This window comes from Oncorhynchus tshawytscha, unplaced genomic scaffold (genome assembly GCF_018296145.1).
Source record: "Oncorhynchus tshawytscha isolate Ot180627B unplaced genomic scaffold, Otsh_v2.0 Un_contig_1936_pilon_pilon, whole genome shotgun sequence".
In the NCBI taxonomy this organism is placed as follows: Eukaryota; Metazoa; Chordata; class Actinopteri; order Salmoniformes; family Salmonidae; genus Oncorhynchus; species Oncorhynchus tshawytscha.
Genome location: NW_024609466.1, coordinates 110,626 through 135,000, shown reverse-complemented (window position 1 = coordinate 135,000; position 24,375 = coordinate 110,626). Strand labels below are relative to the sequence as shown.

The 24,375-nt window shown below is 43.2% G+C and overlaps 1 protein-coding gene across 3 annotated transcripts in view; it reads right to left on the bottom strand.

Moving 5' to 3' along the window:
- Positions 1 to 1,599: 1,599 nt before the first annotated feature.
- Positions 1,600 to 24,375, bottom strand: part of adgrb3 (adhesion G protein-coupled receptor B3) — a 127,054-nt gene continuing 104,278 nt past the window's right edge. For all 3 annotated transcript variants that reach the window (XM_042315446.1, XM_042315448.1, XM_042315447.1), the window contains 5 exons: positions 19,512 to 19,551; positions 11,663 to 12,459; positions 7,600 to 7,635; positions 6,467 to 6,571; positions 1,600 to 2,926 (listed from right to left, as the gene is read on the bottom strand). In XM_042315446.1, coding sequence (XP_042171380.1) covers positions 2,738 to 2,926; positions 6,467 to 6,571; positions 7,600 to 7,635; positions 11,663 to 12,459; positions 19,512 to 19,551 — 1,167 coding nt within the window. In that variant the 3' untranslated portion in view covers positions 1,600 to 2,737. The remainder of the gene's footprint in view (positions 2,927 to 6,466; positions 6,572 to 7,599; positions 7,636 to 11,662; positions 12,460 to 19,511; positions 19,552 to 24,375) is intronic.

Genomic DNA, 24,375 nt, shown 5'->3' with positions numbered 1-24,375 from the left:
CTAGTGGTTAGAGCGCTGGGCCAGAACCAGCAGGTAGCCTAGTGGTTAGAGCGTTGGACCAGTAACCAGCAGGTAGCCTAGTGGTTAGACTGCTGGGCCAGTAACCAGCAGGTAGCCTAGTGGTTAGACTGCTGGGCCAGTAACCGGAAGGTAGCCTAGTGGTTAGAGCGTTGGACCAGTAACCAGCAGGTAGCCTAGTGGTTAGAGCGTTGGGCCAGTAACCAGCAGGTAGCCTAGTGGTTAGAGTGCTGGGCCAGTAACCAGCAGGTAGCCTAGTGGTTAGAGCGTTGGGCCAGTAACCAGCAGGTAGCCTAGTGGTTAGAGTGCTGGGCCAGTAACCAGCAGGTAGCCTAGTGGTTAGAGGGTTGGGCCAGTAACCAGCAGGTAGCCTAGTGGTTAGAGTGCTGGGCCAGTAACCAGCAGGTAGGTAGCCTAGTGGTTAGAGCGTTGGGCCAGTAACCGGAAGGTTGCTGGGTCGGATCCCCTAGCTGACAAGGTAAAAATCTGTCTTTCTGCCAGGCAGTTGTTCCCTGGCAAGGTAGTTGTTCCCTGGGCACTGAAGACCTGGATGTTGATAATGGCAGCCCTCCGCACCTCTCTGATTCAGAGGGTTGGGTTAAATGCAGAAGACACATTTCAGTTGAATACATTCAGTTGGACAACTGACTAGTTATCCCCCTTTCCAAGTCTCTGCTAAAGCTGGAAACTTTGCCTTTACATTTCTATCATGCTGAACTTCCACGATATGGATGGAATATTGTATGAAGTGTAAGCCTAACTTCTTTCATTTCACATGTACTTTCTGTTCATTCTGTTTGTTCTGTCCAACCTAATGTGGGTTTGTCAATGGAAGGTCAAAAACAAAGCAAAGATGGCAGAACCAGATGGAATACATCTTAAAAAGCCTTGTTTACACCTTGCACTAGCATGCAGGTTTCGTGATCTGATCAATATGATACAATCACTATCTGATCAAGGTTTGTCGCATCTACACATGGTATTAAAATGTCTCTGATCCATCCACAGTGTCTGCAATGTAAACAGGTATACTTGTATGTAAATTATTTCACAAATAGTTTTTCAAAATAAGATACATGCATTTGTTTTAAGACATGTTGTGCTATAAATCAATCATGCCACCTGTCAATGATTTCAGATCTGTCTACACTTGTAAGATATCCAGACACAATTGGTCAGGAAAATCTGATCACAATAAGATCACAATGAGTCTTTATAATGTCTACACCTGACAAAGATTTGGGCACAATCAGAATGTGGAAAAGATCAGGACAAAGGACACATGGGGCGGCAGGGTAGCCTAGTGGTTAGAGCGTTTGGACTAGTAACCGGAAGGTTGCAAGTTCAAACTCCTGAGCTGACAAGGTACAAATCTGTCGTTCTGCCCCTGAACAGGCAGTTAACCCACTGTTCCTAGGCTGTCATTGAAAATAAGAATTTGTTCTTAACTGACTTGCCTAGTTAAATAAAAAATGTTAGCCCAAGGTATAAACGGGGCTTCTGAGGAGAACCTGTTGGTTTAAAGAGCAATACATCTGACAAAGGCATGACCACCAGATAGACTTGACACGTTCTCTGAAGCAGTACGAACATATTTCCTCTTTTATTTACATTCCTTGTTCAAATGTTAACATTTTATAACGCTATAACGCTTGATCAAGTTGGCATTAAAATAAATTGGCACAAGTAAAACATATGTAGACAAAAGTTTATTTACACCATACAACATTTTTCATTTTTAAATATTTTATACAGGGCTGCAGATGAGAGTTTTAGCCGAGATTCTTCAAGCAAGATTCTGCAGTATTAAAGTTTGTGAAATATATTATTCATATAAAAGTGAGTATTACCTTTATTGCATTTAAAGCAATGAAGAATGTAGCTTTGACAAACATTCATTTTTATATGACAGAAAAGTCCTCTTTGCCTGACACTCTCGCTCATATATATTTTTTATATTATAAAGTAAAAAGTATAGTAATGGCCAAACAGACTTGTTATAAACTTTTTAAAAACCTGCATAAATATATACATTGTGCTTCCAGGGTCCAGTTTTGTGAAATATAAAACTGGACCCAACGAAGCTGGGATTGACATTGTATTATGTCTTCATTTAGCTTTTGAGGTTTATTCATCTAGAAAGATGTTCACCTTTTTGAAACCAATTCTTCTTACCATGGGTACTCTGAAACACATGATGGTAAATATTGTACACCCACCTGGCTGGCCCGCTGCACTAAGTACACTAGTGAGAATACAAAAAGTAACACTGATGATTTTTGTTGTATTTTTTGTTGTATTTTTTCCTCCTGTCCTCTGTGTTTTCCTCTTAAATGGTATTGGCACATCATGTCCTTGTCATCCTCCTTTAGAATCCAGATATGTACTAGGCCAAGGCTGTTAGGACAGTCTGTCCATTTTTTCAGTGCAAAATACATCCTTTCCCCTTTCCTCCATGTCCTGGTTATCATTTTCCTCCTGGTTTTCCTCTTCCTGGTTTTTACTTCCTGGAAGTCTCCTTTCTGGAGTGCATCCAAAATGTCACCCTATTCCTATATAGTGCACTACTTTTGACCAGAGCCCTATGAGTCCTGTTCAAAAGAGCCCTTTGGGTACTGGTGAAAAAGAGGCCTATAGGACCTGGTCATAAGTAGTGCACTTCATTGGGAAAAGGGTGCCATTTTGGACTCATTTCCTGGTTTGTTTAGATCAGATCAGATCAGACCTCTGTCTGGAAGTCTCCTTCCTGGACGTCTAAGGGGAGATTGACACACTTCTCCCACTCTGCTGCGGTCATCTCCAGAGAGTCCTTGGGGTCAGGGTCTAGTGCATTCATACTGGCGTAGTTCTGGTACTCACAGGCTGGGTTGTAGCTCTCCCAGGGGTTCTTGTTGGCCATGGCCTTGTCCTTGGGAGGACAGGGACAGGGACAGGTTAGCAGCAGATATGGACAGGGACATAGCAGGACATAGCAGATAGCATGCCTTACAGTCACTAAACATGGTTCACTATAAATTGTTACTATATGTTATACCACATATACTTTATATGTAATATATAGGATAGGGTCAGGGATATATACATACAGGGATATGTGAGGGTTATTACTTAGAAGGGAGCATGCCTCACTGTCACTGGTTACAGTTCTTCTTCTTAAACATTGGGTAACATTGGTTAAATACATTTGAATTTCATCACTTTAAAACATTTATAAACATTAATATGAAAGTTATAATGGATTATCCATGAAAGTTATTATAAAGTGTAGCAAAACAATGGATTATGCAGAGACTTTGAATCATGCTGTACTGCCTCTATGCATTGATCACCTCAACTAATGTTCTGGTAGAGCATATTAATGGTGTAATGGTTCTATGAGAAGTGTAAGTAACAAAAGGAAGTATCTCAAATGTGAATAATATGGTTAGATTATATCATGGAAGAAATCAAATGAATAGTGCGTTCCCTTCCAGCTGAATAACGGTGAAGAGGGACTAGAGGACGAGCTTCCACTGTTTCTGACTGTGTGCCGTTCTGTTCCCATAATCTGGATGTACTCTCACTGACACTCACAAAGAGACTAGTAGGGAGTCAAATAGGACAGCGAGCTATCGGAGCTGTTACTATGCAGTCAGGGAACACACAATGGTCACTAATGTTGTCTGTAGCTCTGGAGCCTGCCAGCTATTCAGCCAGCCCAGCCAGCACTGCAGTACATTTAATCAGCCAGCCCAGCCAGCACTGCAGTACATTTAATCAGCCAGCCTAGCCAGCACTGCAGTACATTTAATTAGCCAGCCCAGCCAGCACTGCAGTACATTTAATCAGCCAGCCCAGCCAGCACTGCAGTACATTTAATCAGCCAGCCTAGCCAGCACTGCAGTACATTTAATTAGCCAGCCCAGCCAGCACTGCAGTACATTTAATCAGCCAGCCTAGCCAGCACTGCAGTACATTTAATCAGCCAGCCTAGCCAGCACTGCAGTACAATTAATCAGCCAGCCTAGCCAGCACTGCAGTACATTTAATCAGCCAGCCCAGCCAGCACTGCAGTACATTTAATCAGCCAGCCTAGCCAGCACTGCAGCATTTAATCAGCCAGCTAGCCAGCACTGCAGTACATTTATTCAGCCAGCACAGCCAGCACTGCAGTAGCCAGCCCAGCCAGCACTGCAGTACATTTAATCAGCCAGCCCAGCAAACACTGCAGTACATTTAATCAGCCAGCCCAGCAAACACTGCAGTACATTTAATCAGCCAGCCTAGCCAGCACTGCAGTACATTTAATCAGCCAGCCCAGCCAGCACTGCAGTACATTTATTCAGCCAGCACAGCCAGCACTGCAGTACATTTAATCAGCCAGTCCAGCCCAGCCAGCACTGCAGTACATTTAATCTGCCAGCCCAGCCAGCACTGCGGTACATTTATTCAGCCAGCCCAGCCAACACTGCAGTACATTTATTCAGCCAGCCCAGCCAGCACTGCAGTACATTTATTCAGCCAGCCCAGCAAACACTGCAGTTTTATTCAGCCAGCCCAGCAAACACTGCAGTACATTTATTCAGCCAGCCCAGCCAGCACTGCAGTACATTTATTCAGCCAGCCCAGCCAGCACTGCAGTACATTTATTCAGCCAGCCCAGCCAGCACTGCAGTACATTTAATCAGCCAGTCCAGCCCAGCCAGCACTGCAGTACATTTAATCTGCCAGCCCAGCCAGCACTGCGGTACATTTATTCAGCCAGCCCAGCCAACACTGCAGTACATTTATTCAGCCAGCCCAGCCAGCACTGCAGTACATTTATTCAGCCAGCCCAGCAAACACTGCAGTACATTTATTCAGCCAGCCTAGCCAGCACTGCAGTACATTTAATCAGCCAGCCCAGCCAGCACTGCAGTACATTTATTCAGCCAGCCCAGCCAACACTGCAGTACATTTATTCAGCCAGCCCAGCAAACACTGCAGTACATTTATTCCAGAAGAAAAAAAAGAAAAACAAAGGGATGTAGTTTTCTATATAAATGTCCTTGTGGTGGTTACTAAGCAACAAGCAGAGAATTACACTGTGCAGTGGGGCTGATTGAAATGTGAGAGAAGAGAGAGAAGATTACATGACATGGCAGGCCGAGGGGCTAACTGCCTGCCTGCCTACTTGCATGCCGCAGAGCTGACACTATTCTCACACAACAACAGGCCTGAGTGTGTTTTGGTCAACAGGCCAATTTCCCAGGATACAGTGCAGAAAGCAATGCAGAAAGCATTCACTCAGTAGTGATCAATCCTGAATGACCATGTCTGGTCTCTTGAATGATACACATCTGGATTTGAATGGATGAACACTAATTCAGATGGACTACCACGACAGACAACCATCTCACAGTGGCTCTTTTCAATACATCTATGGTACATAGTCTTAACCTTGACCCCCCATTTGCTGGGTGGTGGTAAAGAGAGCCAAGCAGGATCCTTTTCTCGATTCCTTGCATCCTTGTCCGAGTGAAGGGACCTTGGACCTTCTCCTTCAATATGGTTGAGAAGTAGGAGAGGAGTGAATCTGCAGACTGCCTAAATTAGATAATGCCTACCCTCTCTCAGACAGGATCTCTCAACTAGAGACTAGTCCCCCCCCCCTCACCAGTAGCAGCTGGCAGGCCTGTTAGGTATAGGGCCATGTCACTGAACCCCCTCACCAGTAGCAGCTGGCAGGCCTGCTAGGTATAGGGCCATGTCACCGAACCCCCTCACCAGTAGCAGCTGGCAGGCCTGCTAGGTATAGGTCTCTCAGACAGGATCTCTCAACTAGAGACTAGTCCCCCCCCTCACCAGTAGCAGCTGGCAGGCCTGTTAGGTATAGGGCCATGTCACTGAACCCCTCACCAGTAGCAGCTGGCAGGCCTGTTAGGTATAGGGCCATGTCACTGAACCCCCTCACCAGTAGCAGCTGGCAGGCCTGTTAGGTATAGGGCCATGTCACTGAACCCCCTCACCAGTAGCAGCTGGCAGGCCTGCTAGGTATAGGGCCATGTCACTGAACCCCCTCACCAGTAGCAGCTGGCAGGCCTGTTAGGTATAGGGCCATGTCACTGAACCCCCTCACCAGTAGCAGCTGGCAGGCCTGCTAGGTATAGGGCCATGTCACTGAACCCCCTCACCAGTAGCAGCTGGCAGGCCTGTTAGGTATAGGGCCATGTCACTGGATCTGTTAATTTGCTCAATGACTCACTATGTGTGTTGCTGAGCGGATGGACATCTAAAAAAGACTATCTATCCTGACATTATCTTGTTTTGTACTCTAATTGGTCGACAACCACCAGCTTCGACCAATCACCCCACCTGGACCTTCTCCAGCTCTGTAATTGGTCTACAACAGACGACCGCTGACCAATCATCTCCCTCCTTCACCATTTCCTGTTACTGCTGACTTCCTGTTCCTGGTATTATTACTCACCATGCTGCCCATATTTGGTATGTCTTGAAATCGATCCAGGGTTTGAAATTTCTGATTCAGTTCTTGGAACAGCTCCATGTGTCTTTTCCTGGTGTGCATGACTTTCTGCAATGGCAAGGGGTTCGTTTTTGGTTTGGAAATCAAAGCCAGTAATAGGATGGAGATTATAATGCAATGTATTATCCTCTCCAACTAGTGCACCATTCTGAATAGCATTTAATCTGCCACTGGTATTACGGCAAGCCTGAGACATATTAAAGGGGCCAATGTCTTTTAATGTAAGCCAGTTGAGTAATTACATATAATTTATGGCCAATTTTATTATCAAATCTACCTTTTGCATTTATGCAGAATAGTCAGATTATAAAAATTTGATGGAGAAACGGAATAAACCCACAGAAGTGGTGTGAGACATTTGTGTCTTGGGCTGTCAGCCAATGTCATATTTTCCATAGAAAAAGTGCAGAAGTCAGGTGTGAAATGTGCATGTGACCTCATAAAGCGTAACAGTTTTCAAATCAACTCATAGCCGATGGATGTATGTAGGAGATGGAGGGGAACAACATGAGCGGGGGAGATTTGCTGGCGGCCCTTTACGGGTTTAGATTGACAGCGTTGCTTTTACCTTAACTACGCCACACATCAATACATCTGTTTTGTGTCAAAACCATGTTACTCCAATAAGCTTAAGTGCTACACAAGGTAGTAGTAAAATTAAAGGGTAGGGTAAACACAAATGCTCAGTGTAACAACAGTAGTAAATTAAAGGGTAGGGCGAACACAAATGCTCAATGTAACAACAGTAGTAAATTAAAGGGTAGGGTGAACACAAATGCTCAGTGTAACAACAGTAGTAAATTAAAGGGTAGGGCAAACACAAATGCTCAGTGTAACAACAGTAGTAAATTAAAGGGTAGGGTAAACACAAATGCTCAGTGTAACAACAGTAGTAAATTAAAGGGTAGGGTAAACACAAATGCTCAGTGTAACAACAGTAGTAAATTAAAGGGTAGGGCGAACACAAATGCTCAGTGTAACAACAGTAGTAAATTAAAGGGTAGAGCGAACACAAATGCTCAGTGTAACAACAAAAGCCTGAAGCATGCACTTTGCCAACCAGTAAATTGACTTACTTCAAAGTCCAGATCTTGGTAGCGCGATTTTCTTCTCTGAAGACAAAACAAACATATTGCGGATAATTAGACAGTCTGTTAACATGAGGGGTCATTAACTTCTGAATACTATAGAAATTATAATTATATTAATGAACACTAAATAACATTCTAACCATGACAAAATAAGCCCATTTTATTTTATGGCAACAACGTGACGATCTTCTCACTTGAACACAGCTACAAATGTATTCTGTATTTACCTCAGCCACAATTTCTCAGTGGAACATAACAACAAACAAAACCTTAATTTACTTAAACCAACACTTCAACAGTCTTCTCCACTCCAGCCTACCTCTAAGGTTAAATTAAACAACACATCAACAGTCTTCTCCACTCCAGCCTACCTCTAAGGTTAAACCAACACTTCAACAGTCTTCTCCACTCCAGCCTACCTCTAAGGTTATCCAACACTTCAACAGTCTTCTCCACTCCAGCCTACCTCTAAGGTTAAACCAACACTTCAACAGTCTTCTCCACTCCAGCCTACCTCTAAGGTTAAACCAACACTTCAACAGTCTTCTCCACTCCAGCCTACCTCTAAGGTTAAATCAACACTTCAACAGTCTTCTCCACTCCAGCCTACCTCTAAGGTTAAACCAACACTTCAACAGTCTTCTCCACTCCAGCCTACCTCTAAGGTTAAACCAACACTTCAACAGTCTTCTCCTCTCCAGCCTACCTCTAAGGTTAACCAACACTTCAACAGTCTTCTCCACTCCAGCCTACCTCTAAGGTTAAACCAACACTTCAACAGTCTTCTCCACTCCAGCCTACCTCTAAGGTTAAACCAACACTTCAACAGTCTTCTCCACTCCAGCCTACCTCTAAGGTTAAACCAACACTTCAACAGTCTTCTCCACTCCAGCCTACCTCTAAGGTTAAACCAACACTTCAACAGTCTTCTCTCTCCAGCCTACCTCTAAGGTTAAACCAACACTTCAACAGTCTTCTCCTCTCCAGCCTACCTCTAAGGTTAAACCAACACTTCAACAGTCTTCTCCTCTCCAGCCTACCTCTAAGGTTAAACCAACACTTCAACAGTCTTCTCCTCTCCAGCCTACCTCTAAGGTTAAATCAACACTTCAACAGTCTTCTCCTCTCCAGCCTACCTCTAAGGTTAAACCAACACTTCAACAGTCTTCTCCTCTCCAGCCTACCTCTAAGGTTAAATCAACACTTCAACAGTCTTCTCCTCTCCAGCCTACCTCTAAGGTTAAATCAACACTTCAACAGTCTTCTCCTCTCCAGCCTACCTCTAAGGTTAAACCAACACTTCAACAGTCTTCTCCTCTCCAGCCTACCTCTAAGGTTAAACCAACACTTCAACAGTCTTCTCCTCTCCAGCCTACCTCTAAGGTTAAATCAACACTTCAACAGTCTTCTCCTCTCCAGCCTACCTCTAAGGTTAAACCAACACTTCAACAGTCTTCTCCACTCCAGGTAACCTCTAAGGTTAAACCAACACTTCAACAGTCTTCTCCTCTCCAGCCTACCTCTAAGGTTAAACCAACACTTCAACAGTCTTCTCCTCTCCAGCCTACCTCTAAGGTTATCCAACACTTCAACAGTCTTCCACTCCAGCCTACCTCTAAGGTTATCCAACACTTCAACAGCCTTCTCCACTCCAGCCTACCTCTAAGGTTAAACCAACACTTCAACAGTCTTCTCCACTCCAGCCTACCTCTAAGGTTAAATCAACACTTCAACAGTCTTCTCCTCTCCAGCCTACCTCTAAGGTTAAATCAACACTTCAACAGTCTTCTCCACTCCAGCCTACCTCTAAGGTTAAACCAACACTTCAACAGCCTTCTCCACTCCAGCCTACCTCTAAGGTTATCCAACACTTCAACAGTCTTCTCCACTCCAGCCTACCTCTAAGGTTAAATCAACACTTCAACAGTCTTCTCCACTCCAGCCTACCTCTAAGGTTAAACCAACACTTCAACAGTCTTCTCCACTCCAGCCTACCTCTAAGGTTAAACCAACACTTCAACAGTCTTCTCCTCTCCAGCCTACCTCTAAGGTTAAACCAACACTTCAACAGTCTTCTCCTCTCCAGCCTACCTCTAAGGTTAAACCAACACTTCAACAGTCTTCTCCTCTCCAGCCTACCTCTAAGGTTAAACCAACACTTCAACAGTCTTCTCCACTCCAGCCTACCTCTAAGGTTAAACCAACACTTCAACAGTCTTCTCCTCTCCAGCCTACCTCTAAGGTTAAACCAACACTTCAACAGTCTTCTCCTCTCCAGCCTACCTCTAAGGTTAAATTAACACATCAACAGTCTTCTCCTCTCCAGCCTACCTCTAAGGTTAAACCAACACTTCAACAGTCTTCTCCTCTCCAGCCTACCTCTAAGGTTAAACCAACACTTCAACAGTCTTCTCCACTCCAGCCTACCTCTAAGGTTAAACCAACACTTCAACAGTCTTCTCCTCTCCAGCCTACCTCTAAGGTTAAATTAACACATCAACAGTCTTCTCCTCTCCAGCCTACCTCTAAGGTTAAACCAACACTTCAACAGTCTTCTCCTCTCAGCCTACCTCTAAGGTTAAACCAACACTTCAACAGTCTTCTCCTCCAGCCTACCTCTAAGGTTAAACCAACACTTCAACAGTCTTCTCCTCTCCAGCCTACCTCTAAGGTTAAACCAACACTTCAACAGTCTTCTCCTCTCCAGCCTACCTCTAAGGTTAAACCAACACTTCAACAGTCTTCTCCTCTCCAGCCTACCTCTAAGGTTAAACCAACACTTCAACAGTCTTCTCTCTCCAGCCTACCTCTAAGGTTAAACCAACACTTCAACAGTCTTCTCTCTCCAGCCTACCTCTAAGGTTATCCAACACTTCAACAGTCTTCTCTTCTCCAGTCTACCTCTAAGGTTAAATCAACACTTCAACAGTCTTCTCTCTCCAGCCTACCTCTAAGGTTAAACCAACACTTCAACAGTCTTCTCCACTCCAGCCTACCTCTAAGGTTATCCAACACTTCAACAGTCTTCCCCACTCCAGCCTACCTCTAAGGTTAAACCAACACTTCAACAGTCTTCTCCTCTCCAGCCTACCTCTAAGGTTAAATCAACACTTCAACAGTCTTCTCCTCTCCAGCCTACCTCTAAGGTTAAACCAACACTTCAACAGTCTTCTCCTCTCCAGCCTACCTCTAAGGTTAAACCAACACTTCAACAGTCTTCTCCTCTCCAGCCTACCTCTAAGGTTAAATCAACACTTCAACAGTCTTCTCCTCTCCAGCCTACCTCTAAGGTTAAACCAACACTTCAACAGTCTTCTCCACTCCAGCCTACCTCTAAGGTTAAATCAACACTTCAACAGTCTTCTCTTCTCCAGCCTACCTCTAAGGTTATCCAACACTTCAACAGTCTTCTCCACTCCAGCCTACCTCTAAGGTTAAATCAACACTTCAACAGTCTTCTCCACTCCAGCCTACCTCTAAGGTTAAACCAACACTTCAACAGTCTTCTCCACTCCAGGTAACCTCTAAGGTTAAACCAACACTTCAACAGTCTTCTCCTCTCCAGCCTACCTCTAAGGTTAAACCAACACTTCAACAGTCTTCTCCACTCCAGCCTACCTCTAAGGTTAAACCAACACTTCAACAGTCTTCTCCACTCCAGCCTACCTCTAAGGTTAAACCAACACTTCACCAGTCTTCTCCACTCCAGCCTACCTCTAAGGTTAAATCAACACTTCAACAGTCTTCTCCACTCCAGTCTACCTCTAAGGTTAAACCAACACTTCAACAGTCTTCTCCACTCCAGCCTACCTCTAAGGTTAAACCAACACTTCAACAGTCTTCTCCTCTCCAGCCTACCTCTAAGGTTATCCAACACTTCAACAGTCTTCTCCACTCCAGCCTACCTCTAAGGTTATCCAACACTTCAACAGTCTTCTCCACTCCAGCCTACCTCTAAGGTTAAACCAACACTTCAACAGTCTTCTCTTCTCCAGCCTACCTCCAAGGTTAAATCAACACTTCAACAGCCTTCACTTCTCCAGCCTACCTCTAAGGAGCTCATGGATATGGTGGATCCCGTCTCGCTCCTCGACAGCCCTCCAGTCTCTTCCATCTCAGCCAGGAAGTTCTTGACAGCTGTTCGGGGTTCAAAGGGCAGGTTCTGCTGCATGTGTTCCTGTCCTCCTCCTGACCCATACTGCTGCTGTAGGTTCTGATCCATGTTCACCCCCATGTTCATGTGCTCCATGACCCCAATCCCGCCCATCCCCGTCGGGCTCATGTTGAAGTCCGGTGCCATCTTGTAGTGTTGCATCATCCTATCATGGGGCAGCGTATCTCCCATGCCCAGGCCCATGTTCATCTTGGTGGAGCTATCGTCCTTCAGGAGAGTGGGAAGTGTGTTACAGTTCCCAGATCCTGCTGCCGCCGCCGAAGCTCGTGGCATCACGATGTAGTCTGTCTCCATCATCTGGCCTTGGGGTGAATGTCCGCCCATACCACCCATACCGCCCATGCTGCCCATGTCGTGGCCACTGCCCATCCCGCCATGCCCGTGCCCGCCCATATCCTGGTCGGACTGACGGAGAGCATCATCGGTGCACAGGTAGACGGTGCGGCGCATGTCGGACACGCTGTCGCCCAGGCAGCCCTCACCCATGTCCCCCATGGGGCCCATGTGCATGCCGGGCTGCTGGATCATCACCTTGGAGATGATGTTGCCGGGTAAGGTGGAGTAGTTGAGCCCCTCGGGACCCTTCTCATCCTCCTCGTCATTCAGAGAGATGCGGGATAGGGTGCCGGTGATGGTCGCCGCGCGGCAAGAGCCCATGTCTTTGTGGAGAGCTGTGGAGAGGAGAGAAAGGGGAGTTAGTGGGGAATGAATACACCATACTGACAGACAGGGGAGTTAGTGGAATGAATGCACCATACTGACAGACAGGGGAGTTAGTGGGGAATGAATGCACCATACTGACAGACGGGGGAGTTAGTGGGGAATGAATGCACCATACTGACAGACAGGGGAGTTAGTGGGGAATGAATGGACCATACTGACAGACATGGGAGTTAGTGGAATGAATGCACCATACTGACAGACATGGGAGTTAGTGGGGAATGAATGCACCATACTGACAGACTGGGGAGTTAGTGGGGAATGAATGCACCATACTGACAGACAGGGGAGTTAGTGGGGAATGAATGCACCATACTGACAGACAGGGTGGTTAGTGGAATGAATGCACCATACTGACAGACAGGGGAGTTAGTGGGGAATGAATGCACCATACTGACAGACAGGGTGGTTAGTGGAATGAATGCACCATACTGACAGACAGGGAGTTAGTGGGGAATGAATGCACCATACTGACAGACAGGGAGTTAGTGGGGAATGAATGCACCATACTGACAGACAGGGGAGTTAGTGGGGAATGAATGCACCATACTGACAGACAGGGTGGTTAGTGGAATGAATGCACCATACTGACAGACAGGGAGTTAGTGGGGAATGAATGCACCATACTGACAGACAGGGTGGTTAGTGGAATGAATGCACCATACTGACAGACAGGGGAGTTAGTGGGGAATGAATGCACCATACTGACAGACAGGGGAGTTAGTGGGGAATGAATGCACCATACTGACAGACAGGGGAGTTAGTGGGGAATGAATGCACCATACTGACAGACAGGGGAGTTAGTGGGGAATGAATGCACCATACTGAGAACTAATGTCAGTCTGTTCTGTATGATCTGTTTATTTCTTATTGTATGCTTATTTTAATCATTCTGATTTCAAACCATTGTTGCATTTCAGACCATTGTTGCATTTCCTTTTGATGAATATATGTAAAAACAAAGAATTTAAATAATAATGCCAGGACACTTCGCACAAATTGAAACAATGAACCGGATGTGCCCATTTTACAGTGTAATGACTATTTCCTCATACAGCTGGGAAGAAATAGACAAAACTTGACTACCAATCTCTTCAAATAGGACGCAGGGACACTACTTCAAAAGAGCCACTATAGAGGATTAGATGTTCCTGATATAACTAAGTACAGAGCCGACAAGCCTCTGAGGAGGACTTTCCTCAAATTCCACCTGAAATCCCGGATACCTAAGACACCTTTTTATCTTATTATGGTTTGGTTCACCTTGGAAAACCCCCAAAACCCCAGACACATAACCAGGAGAGGCTAGCTTTTTGTTCAAAAGCTTCCTTGTCAGAAGTCAGAAATACCCTGTTTGGGGACAGAACATCCTGTACTGCTGTTCTCTGTGCATCTCTCCACCGCTGCAGAGCTGATGTCTGCGTCCCAAATGGTAGCATATTCACTCCATAATGCACTACTTTTGATGAGAGCTGGTCCCTATAGATCCTGGTCAAAAGTAGTGCACTAGGAAGGGAATAGGGTGCCATTTGGGATGCATTTGCGGCCATTTTAATCTTGGCCTTCTGAATCCTCCACAGGGGAATTGCCTGTTCGAAAACCAACAGGCTGCAAGGAGAACACAAGGTCAGCAGTGTGTGTGTGTGTGTGTGTGTGTGTGTGTGTGTGTGTGTGTGTGTGTGTGTGTGTGTGTGTGTGTGTGTGTGTGTGTGTGTGTGTGTGTGTGTGTGTGTGTGTGTCTGTGTGTGTGTGTGCGTTTGTGTCCAGCGCAGAGCAGAGCAGCGCAGCACGGCCAGAAACAGAAAACATAACACTTCCCTTTTTGTTTTCAGCCTGAAGAGGGAGCAGGGGTAAACAGGGTGCAGAGAGGGGGAGGGGGGGTAGGGGTTAGGGGTAGGGGTTAGGGGAGGGTAGGGGGTAGGGGGTAAGGGGGTAGGGTAGGTAGTGGTAGAGGTAGGGGTAGGGGTAGGGGTAGGGGGTAGGGGGTGGGGTAGGGGGGGGTAGGGGGGGTAGGGGGTGGGGGGGGGTAGGGGGTGGGGGGGGTAGGGGGTGGGGGTAGGGGGTGGGGTAGGGGGTAGGGGGTAGGGGGTGGGGGGGGGGGGGGTGGGGTAGGGGGTAGGGGTAGGGGGTGGGGGGGGGTGGGGGGGGGGGGTAGGGGGGGGGGGGGGGGTGGGGGGGGGGTGGGGGGGGTAAAGGGGGGGTAGGGGGGGGGGTAGGGGTAGGGGGTGGGGGTAGGGGGTAGGGGTAGGGGGTGGGGTAGGGGGTAGGGGTAGGGGGTGGGGGTAGGGGGTAGAGGGTAGGGGGGGTAGGGGGTAGGGGGTAGGGGGTGGGGGTAGAGGGTAGGGGGTAGGGGGTGGGGGTGGGGGGGTAGGGGGTAGGGGTAGGGGGTGGGGGGAGGGGGTGGGGGGGGGGAGGGTAGGGGGTAGGGGGGTAGGGGGTGGGGGTAGGGGTAGGGGGTCAGTCATTATGACTGCTCATGATTTATACATTTTTATATTACTCTGCCATGTTTTAAGTCTTTAAGTCTTAATATCAACAACAGAACTGGAGTTATAACCAGTTTTAAGAAGGCATGTCATTTTTTGGAAAGGTTTTCCCCTGTTGCCCCTCCTTCTCCCAACAGTAGGGCCTGCTCCACTCCTTCTCCCAACAGTAGGGCCTGCTCCACTCCTTCTCCCAATAGTAGGGCCTGCTCCACTCCTTCTCCCAACAGTAGGGCCTGCTCCACTCCTTCTCCCAACAGTAGGGCCTGCTCCACTCCTTCTCCCAACAGTAGGGCCTGCTCCACTCCTTCTCCCAACAGTAGGGCCTGCTCCACTCCTTCTCCCAACAGTAGGGCCTGCTCCACTCCTTCTCCCAACAGTAGGGCCTGCTCCCTCCTTCTCCCAATAGTAGGGCCTGCTCCACTCCTTCTCCCAACAGTAGGGCCTGCTCCACTCCTTCTCTCAACAGTAGGGCCTGCTCCCCTCCTTCTCCCAATAGTAGGGCCTGCTCCACTCCTTCTCCCAACAGTAGGGCCTGCTCCACTCCTTCTCCCAGCAGTAGGGCCTGCTCCACTCCTTCTCCCAACTGTAGGGCCTGCTCCCCTCCTTCTCCCAATAGTAGGGCCTGCTCCACTCCTTCTCCCAACAGTAGGGCCTGCTCCACTCCTTCTCTCCAACAGTAGGGCCTGCTCCCCTCCTTCTCCCAACTGTAGGGCCTGCTCCACTCCTTCTCCCAACAGTAGGGCCTGCTCCACTCCTTCTCCCAACAGTAGGGCCTGCTCCACTCCTTATCCCAACAGTAGGGCCTGCTCCACTCCTTCTCCCAGCAGTAGGGCCTGCTCCACTCCTTCTCCCAACTGTAGGGCCTGCTCCCTCCTTCTCCCAATAGTAGGGCCTGCTCCACTCCTTCTCCCAACAGTAGGGCCTGCTCCACTCCTTCTCTCAACAGTAGGGCCTGCTCCCCTCCTTCTCCCAACTGTAGGGCCTGCTCCACTCCTTCTCCCAACAGTAGGGCCTGCTCCACTCCTTCTCCCAACAGTAGGGCCTGCTCCACTCCTTCTCCCAACAGTAGGGCCTGCTCCACTCCTTCTCCCAGCAGTAGGGCCTGCTCCACTCCTTCTCCAACAGTAGGGCCTGCTCCACTCCTTCTCCCAACAGTAGGGCCTGCTCCACTCCTTCTCCCAACAGTAGGGCCTGCTCCACTCCTTCCCCAACCTTAGGGCCTGCTCCACTCCTTCTCCCAGCAGTAGGGCCTGCTCCACTTAAGTTCTCCCAACAGTAGGGCCTGCTCCACTCCTTCTCCCAGCAGTAGGGCCTGCTCCACTCCTTCTCTCAACAGTAGGGCCTGCTCCACTCCTTCTCCCAACAGTAGGGCCTGCTCCACTCCTTCTCCCAACCTTAGGGCCTGCTCCACTCCTTCTCCCAACAGTAGGGCCTGCTCCACTCCTTCTCCCAACAGTAGGGCCTGCTCCACTCCTTCTCCCAGCAGTAGGGCCTGCTCCACTCCTTCCTCAACAGTAGGGCCTGCTCCACTCCTTCTCTCAACAGTAGGGCCTGCTCCACTCCTTCTCCCAACAGTAGGGCCTGCTCCACTCCTTCTCCCAACAGTAGGGCCTGCTCCACTCCACTGCCCAGCTGATAATCACTCCACATTTGCCTGAAAACTGAACCTAAACTAGACCAAAACTAATTTCACAACAAATTACATTGAAATTATAAGTTGACATATAACAACAAATTACATAAATTAAGTAAAGTATGGGGAGTTGATGAGTGAGGGGAAGCTATAACAATAAATAATTATGTAATCACCAATTGTGAATGAAGAACAGGGCGGGCCATTCTATTGTAATGATCTATTCTAATTATGGGCCTAATATGAAAATGGTATGTTCCCTCTATCAGTTCACCAAATTAAAGCAGTCTTATCAGTCTACTCTGGACTACTTGGAGTAGGCTACACAGGGAGAGCATGCGTAATTATATTATAGTGGAACCTTCGGGGCGGCAGGTAGCCTAGTGGTTAGAGCATTGGGCCAGTAACCAAAACGTTGCTACATCAAATCCTCGAGCTGACAAGGTAAAACTCTGTCATTCTGCTCCTGAACAAGGCAGTTAATCCACTGTTCCCAGGCTGTAGTTGTAAATAAGATTTTTTTCTTAACTGACTTGCCTAGTCAATTAGATGTTAAAAAAGAAACCCTAGGATGGCAAGGGGAGCAATGTCACCATGGAAAATGTCTTCACTTTACTGTCATTGGTGAACAACAAGCTTGAAAAGAAAAGAAGTCTGGCCGGCACTATGAACAAAGTGAGTCAGGAGCTCCCTCCCTCTGTGCAAAATAAGGCACTGGCACAGCCGTGGTGTTGTGGTACAACGGTGTGGAAGAATGACAAGACAATTGGACACAATAAAGAGAAAACCAGAGACTATTACCAACTACAACCAAACAAAGGCATGTCAAAGTGTGTCAAGCAAGTGAAAGGTAGTCAAATTGTGTTTATTGTCAGGACAAGGAATAACAGCTAAATTAAATCCAACTGATGCCGTTGCGTGAAGATGTACACAAGAACGAGCTGACAATAAATTGATTATTTTTTAAAAACTTATATTCATTATAATGCCTTTACTGCTTTTGTGCCGAGTTTCACGATTTATCAAGTCCTTATGATGATGTTGAGACTACTGTTGTTTTCATCAAGGCCTTATGATGATGTTGAGACTACTGTTGTTTTCATCAAGGCCTTATGATGATGTTGAGGCCACTGTTGTTTTCATCAAGGCCTTATGATGATGTTGAGACTACTGTTGTTTTCATCAAGGCCTTATGATGATGTTGAGGCCACTGTTGTTTTCATCAAGGCCTTATGATGATGTTGAGGCCACTGTTGTTTTCATCAAGGCCTTATGATGATGTTGAGGCCACTGTTGCTTTCATCAAGGCCTTATGATGATATTGAGGCTACTGATGTTTTCATCAAGGCCTCATGATGATGTTGAGGCTAGTGACGTTTTCATCACGGCTTTACGATGATGTTGAGGCTATTGACATTTTCACCAAGGCTTTACGATGATGTTGAGGCTACTGATGTTTTCATCAAGGCCTTATGATGATGTTGAGGCTATTGACATTTTCATCAAGGTCTTATAATGATGTTGAGGCTATTGACATTTTCATCAAGGCCTTATAATGATGTTGAGGCCACTGTTGTTTTCATCAAGGCCTTATGATGATGTTGAGGCTACTGTTGTTTTCATCAAGGCCTTATGATGATGTTGAGGCTACTGATGTTTTCATCAAGGCCTTATGATGATGAGGCTGTTATCATGTTCAAATTAAATATTCATTCTGTTTCACAGTTGTTACGAAGGTACTCCACAAATAGAATTGATTGAACAATTAAATATATATATATTTTACATTTAGCCTACAGTAACTTCAACTAATGAAAACGCCATTGTGTTATTTCAAATAGAAAAAACAAATTGTATTCTAATGTTACCCAAATGTTTATTTTTGTGATAGCATTATCAAATATATTAATTACACTGTTGGAATGTTTAGCAGTCAGGCCTCCTGAGTGGCACAGTGGTCTAAGGCACAACATTGCAGTGCTAGCTGAGCCACCAGAGATTCTGGGTTCGAGTCCAGGCTCTGTCACAGCTGACTGTCAGTTATCCTTAATTCTCTCACAGCATCCAGCCTGTTTGACACAAAGCTATTTTCCACATTTTAGACCACTTTTTTTCTCAGGCCTCCATTGATTTAGTCACCCAAACCTTCACCATCCTACAAGGGTAAAAACTCCAATCAATTCTGAATAGATTATGATAGAGACATGAGGTTAGAACCATTGGTTTTGTTAGAGGAGTATTTACACAATGAACATTTACCTATTGGTCAAAATATGTGTTTGTGATTGGACACACTCTTAAAAACACAATACTTTAAACATGAGTCATCAACAAAACCAATGAAAGCAGGGCTACAGTGCAATGCTTTCCCGTCGGCCATTTTGTCAATGAACAACAAGTACAAAGGGATGTTTAAAATGATAAGCGCTGTCATTATTATTCAAATTCACGACCTTCCCACTCTATCTCACCCTTCTCTTTGATATCAAACAATGTGTTTCACCCCACACAGAAAGCTAGCCGGCTTTCTGACACCTAACAAATTCTCTTTTTTCACTGAAGCCTCCCCTTTATCACTCCTCATCTGTGTCCCAAATGGCACCCCTATTCCCTTTATAGTGTGACCTGTGACCAGGGCCCATGAGTAAAGTAGTGAACTATATGGGGAATTTGGGATGCAAGCCTGTTCTCACATCAAATGGGTCTGTTTTGATAATTAAGCCAGCAGGCGTCCAATGTGGATAGTGGGCTGTTACACAACCTGGGAAGTTATTTGATGTTGTTTTTACCCCCATTGTGTCTAACCTCTTTTTAGGGCTTTAATTTCAATAGGCAATGTAATTAGGAGCTCATTAATTGAACGTGACACCTGTCTGTTCGTTACCTGATCGACAGGCGATGTCAACGTCTTTCTCAAAGTCCGTCTGTTGGGAGAGAAAAGACAACAGTGGTGAAAATACGGTCAGACATAGATGTAGACATAGACATAGATGTAGACATAGATGTAGATGTAGACATAGATGTAGACATAGATATAGATGTAGATGTAGACATAGATGTGTAGACATAGATGTAGATGTAGATGTAGACATAGATGTAGACATAGATGTAGACATAGATGTAGATGTAGACATAGATGTAGACATAGATATAGATGTAGATGTAGACATAGATGTAGACATAGATGTAGACATAGATGTAGACGTAGATGTAGACATAGATGTAGATGTAGACATAGATGTAGACATAGATGTAGACATAGATGTAGACATGATAGACATAGATGTAGACATAGATGTAGATGTAGATGTAGACATAGATGTAGACGTAGATGTAGACGTGTAGACGTAGATGTAGACATAGATGTAGATGATGTAGACATAGATGTAGACGTAGATGTAGACATAGATGTAGACATAGATGTAGACGTAGATGTAGACATAGATGTAGACATAGATGTAGACATAGATGTAGATGTAGATGTAGACATAGATGTAGACAGATGTAGATGTAGATGTAGACATAGATGTAGATGTAGACATAGATGTAGACATAGATGTAGATGTAGACATAGATATAGATGTAGACATAGATGTAGATGTAGACATAGATGTAGACATAGACATAGATGTAGACATAGATGTAGATGTAGACATAGATGTAGACGTAGATGTGTAGACATAGATGTAGACGTAGATGTAGACGTAGATGTAGACGTAGATGTGTAGACATAGATGTACATAGATGTAGACATAGATGTAGACTGTATAGATGTAGACATAGTATCTGTTATGATGTAGACTGTTATGATCTGTTAGACGTTATGATGTTAGACATAGATGTTATGACATAGATGTAGACGTTATGTAGACATAGATGTTAGACATAGATGTTATACATAGATGTATGATCTGTTAGATGTAGACATAGATGTAGACATGTTATGTAGATGTATGATCTGTAGATGTAGACGTAGATGTAGACAGATGTAGACTGTTATAGATGTAGACGTAGATGTAGACATAGATGTAGACATGATGTAGATGTAGATGTAGATCGTAGATGTTACGTAGATGTAGACGTTATGTATCGTAGATGTAGACGTTATGTAGACGTAGATGTAGACGTAGATGTTACATAGATGTAGACATTATAGATGTCAGCATTGACACAACACAATATGTCACATATTGTGACACTTCCATGTAGTGTGAGGTAAAAGCACAAACTCTTGTATTTTCCTTTTACATTATATTATGTATTAGTTATGAATATGTTATGTTATGAATCTGTTATATGATGTATCTGTTATGAATCTGTTATGCATATGTTATATTATGTATCTGTTATGTTATGTATCTGTTATGTTATGTATCTGTTATGTATCTGTTATGTTATGTATCTGTTATGTATCTGTTATGTTATGTATCTGTTATGTTATGTATCTGTTATGTATATGTTATATTATGTATCTGTTATGTTATGTATCTGTTATGTATCTGTTATGTTATGTATCTGTTATGTTATGAATCTGTTATGTTATGTATCTGTTATGTTATGTATCTGTTATGTTATGTATCTGTTATGTATCTGTTATATTATGTATCTGTTATATCTGTTATGTATCTGTTATAATATGTATCTGTTATGTATCTGTTATAATATGTATCTGTTATTTTATGTATCTGTTATGTATCTGTTTATTTTATGTATCTGTTATGTTATGTATCTGTTATGTTATGTATCTGTTATGTATCTGTTATGTATCTGTTATGTATATGTTATGTATCTGTTATGTTATGTATCTGTTATGTATCTGTTATGTATCTGTTATGTATCTGTTATGTATCTGTTATGTTATGTATCTGTTATGTTCTGTATCTGTTATGTTATGTATCTGTTATGTTATGTATCTGTTATGTTATGTATCTGTTATGTTATGTATCTGTTATGTTATGTATCTGTTATGTTATGTATCTGTTATGTATCTGTTATGTTATGTATCTGTTATGTATCTGTTATGTATCTGTTATGTATCTGTTATGTATCTGTTATGTTATGTATCTGTTATGTTATGTATCTGTTATGTATCTGTTATGTATCTGTTATGTTATGTATCTGTTATGTTATGTATCTGTTATGTTATGTATCTGTTATGTTATGTTATGTTATGTATCTGTTATGTTATGTATCTGTTATGTATCTGTTATGTTATGTATCTGTTATGTTATGTATCTGTTATGTTATGTATCTGTTATGTATCTGTTATGTATCTGTTTATTTTATGTATCTGTTATGTTATGTATCTGTTATGTATCTGTTATGTATCTGTTATGTATCTGTTATGTTATGTATCTGTTATGTATCTGTTATGTTATGTATCTGTTATGTTATGTATCTGTTATGTTATGTATCTGTTATGTATCTGTTATGTATCTGTTATGTTATGTATCTGTTATGTTATGTATCTGTTATGTATCTGTTATGTTATGTATCTGTTATGTTATGTATCTGTTATGTTATGTATCTGTTATGTTATGTATCTGTTATGTTATGTATCTGTTATGTTATGTATCTGTTATGTATCTGTTATGTTATGTATCTGTTATGTATCTGTTATGTTATATTTATGTATCTGTTATGTATCTGTTATGTTATGTATCTGTTATGTATCCGTTATTTCTATGTTATGTATCTGTTATAATATGTATCTGTTATGTTATGTATCTGTTATGTTATGTATCTGTTATGTTCTGTTATGTATGTATCTTATGTATCTGTTATGTTATATCTGTTATGTATCTGTTATATTATGTATCCGTTATGTTATGTATCTGTTATGTATCTGTTATGTTATGTATCTGTTATGTTATCTATCTGTTATTTTATGTATCTGTTATGTATCCTGTTATGTATGTATCTGTTATGTATTTTATGTTATCTGTTATGTATCTGTTATGTTATGTATCTGTTATGTATCTGTTATGTCTGTTATGTATATGTATCTGTTATGTTATGTATCTGTTATTTTATGTATGTATCTGTTATGTTATGTATCTGTTATGTATGTATCTGTTATTTTATGTATCTGTTATGTATCCTGTTATGTTATGTTATGTATCCGTTATGTTATGTATCTGTTATGTTATGTATCTGTTATGTTATGTATCTGTTATTTTATGTATCTGTTATGTATCTGTTATGTTATGTATCTGTTATGTATCTGTTATTTATGTATCTTATTTTATGTATCTGTTATGTATCTGTTATGTATCTGTTATATTATGTATCTGTTATGTTCCTGTTATGTTATGTATCTGTTATGTATCCGTTATTTTATGTATCTGTTATGTATCCGTTATGTTATGTATCTGTTATGTATCTGTTATGTTATGTATCTGTTATGTATCTGTTATGTTATGTATCTGTTATGTTATCTATCTGTTATTTTATGTATCTGTTATGTATCTGTTATATTATGTATCTGTTATGTATCTGTTATGTATCTGTTATGTTATGTATCTGTTATGTTATCTATCTGTTATTTTATGTATCTGTTATGTATCCGTTATGTTATGTATCTGTTATGTTATGTATCTGTTATGTATCTGTTATGTTATGTATCTGTTATGTTATCTATCTGTTATTTTATGTATCTGTTATGTATCTGTTATGTTATGTATCTGTTATATTATGTATCTGTTATGTTATGTATCCGTTATGTTATGCATCTGCCAGTTCTTTCTGCCTTATTTGCACATTTTGCTATCCCTTTAAATAGGGCTTGTCCCTTTAAGAAAAAAGTAGCAGTTTGGGGAAATGTTTGGCGTGTAACTGGCTGAGGTTCTATTTGTGTGGAAAACCTTTTAAGCACAGGAGGCTGCTGAGTGGAGGCCAGCTTATAATAATAGCTGGAATGGATTAATGGAATGGCATCAAACACAAGGAATCCATGTGTTTGATGTGTTGGATACCAATCCATAAATTCCGTTCCATCCATTACTAATAGCCCATCCTCAATTAAGGAGCCACCGGCTGCCTGTGCTTTTAAGCACAGATCTATCCATTCCAGGGACTTATTTTAGTTTGTTATTGTTGATTTTTACTTATATTTGTAAGATGAGCAGAGCTGTTGTGAGGAAATCTACCCAGGGCCGGATTTCCCTCTCCCTCAACCATCCGGTGAGATCTATCCTGCTGATTGTATTTTTATTTGAATGACTTGGATTTTTGCATTTTGAAGGGGGATTTCTTATTTTGACTTTTCCATTGACTTTTGGACTATTTTTCATTGGGATTCTATTTGGGATTTAGACTTCCTGAACTTTATCTTGTGTCTATTTGATTTGGTTTTGTGAAATGATACACATACTATGACCATTTTGTCTGTCTTGCCTTGGTCACCCTCATATAAACACAGCATTTCTTTTAACTTTAATATTGTAGCATGGTTTGAGATCCGAGATGATTGTTACACTATGACATCATAAAAGAAACCTAGAACAACTCCAGCCACATGCAGTGTTGAGATGAATTAAGTCAATAAGAACAATCCCAATAACAAGCTCTTTTGACATCTGATTAAACAAGTCATCTTTGTATAGGAGTTTCATTGCATCTATCTATTTCCTTTCCCTGTTTGGGTCAGTTACTGTCAACTTAATGGTCCTATTCTCCCTGCTCCGTTCCCAACTATATAGCAACACGCCTGCATATAACAGGGAATTTGTAGCACTAAAACAGCGATT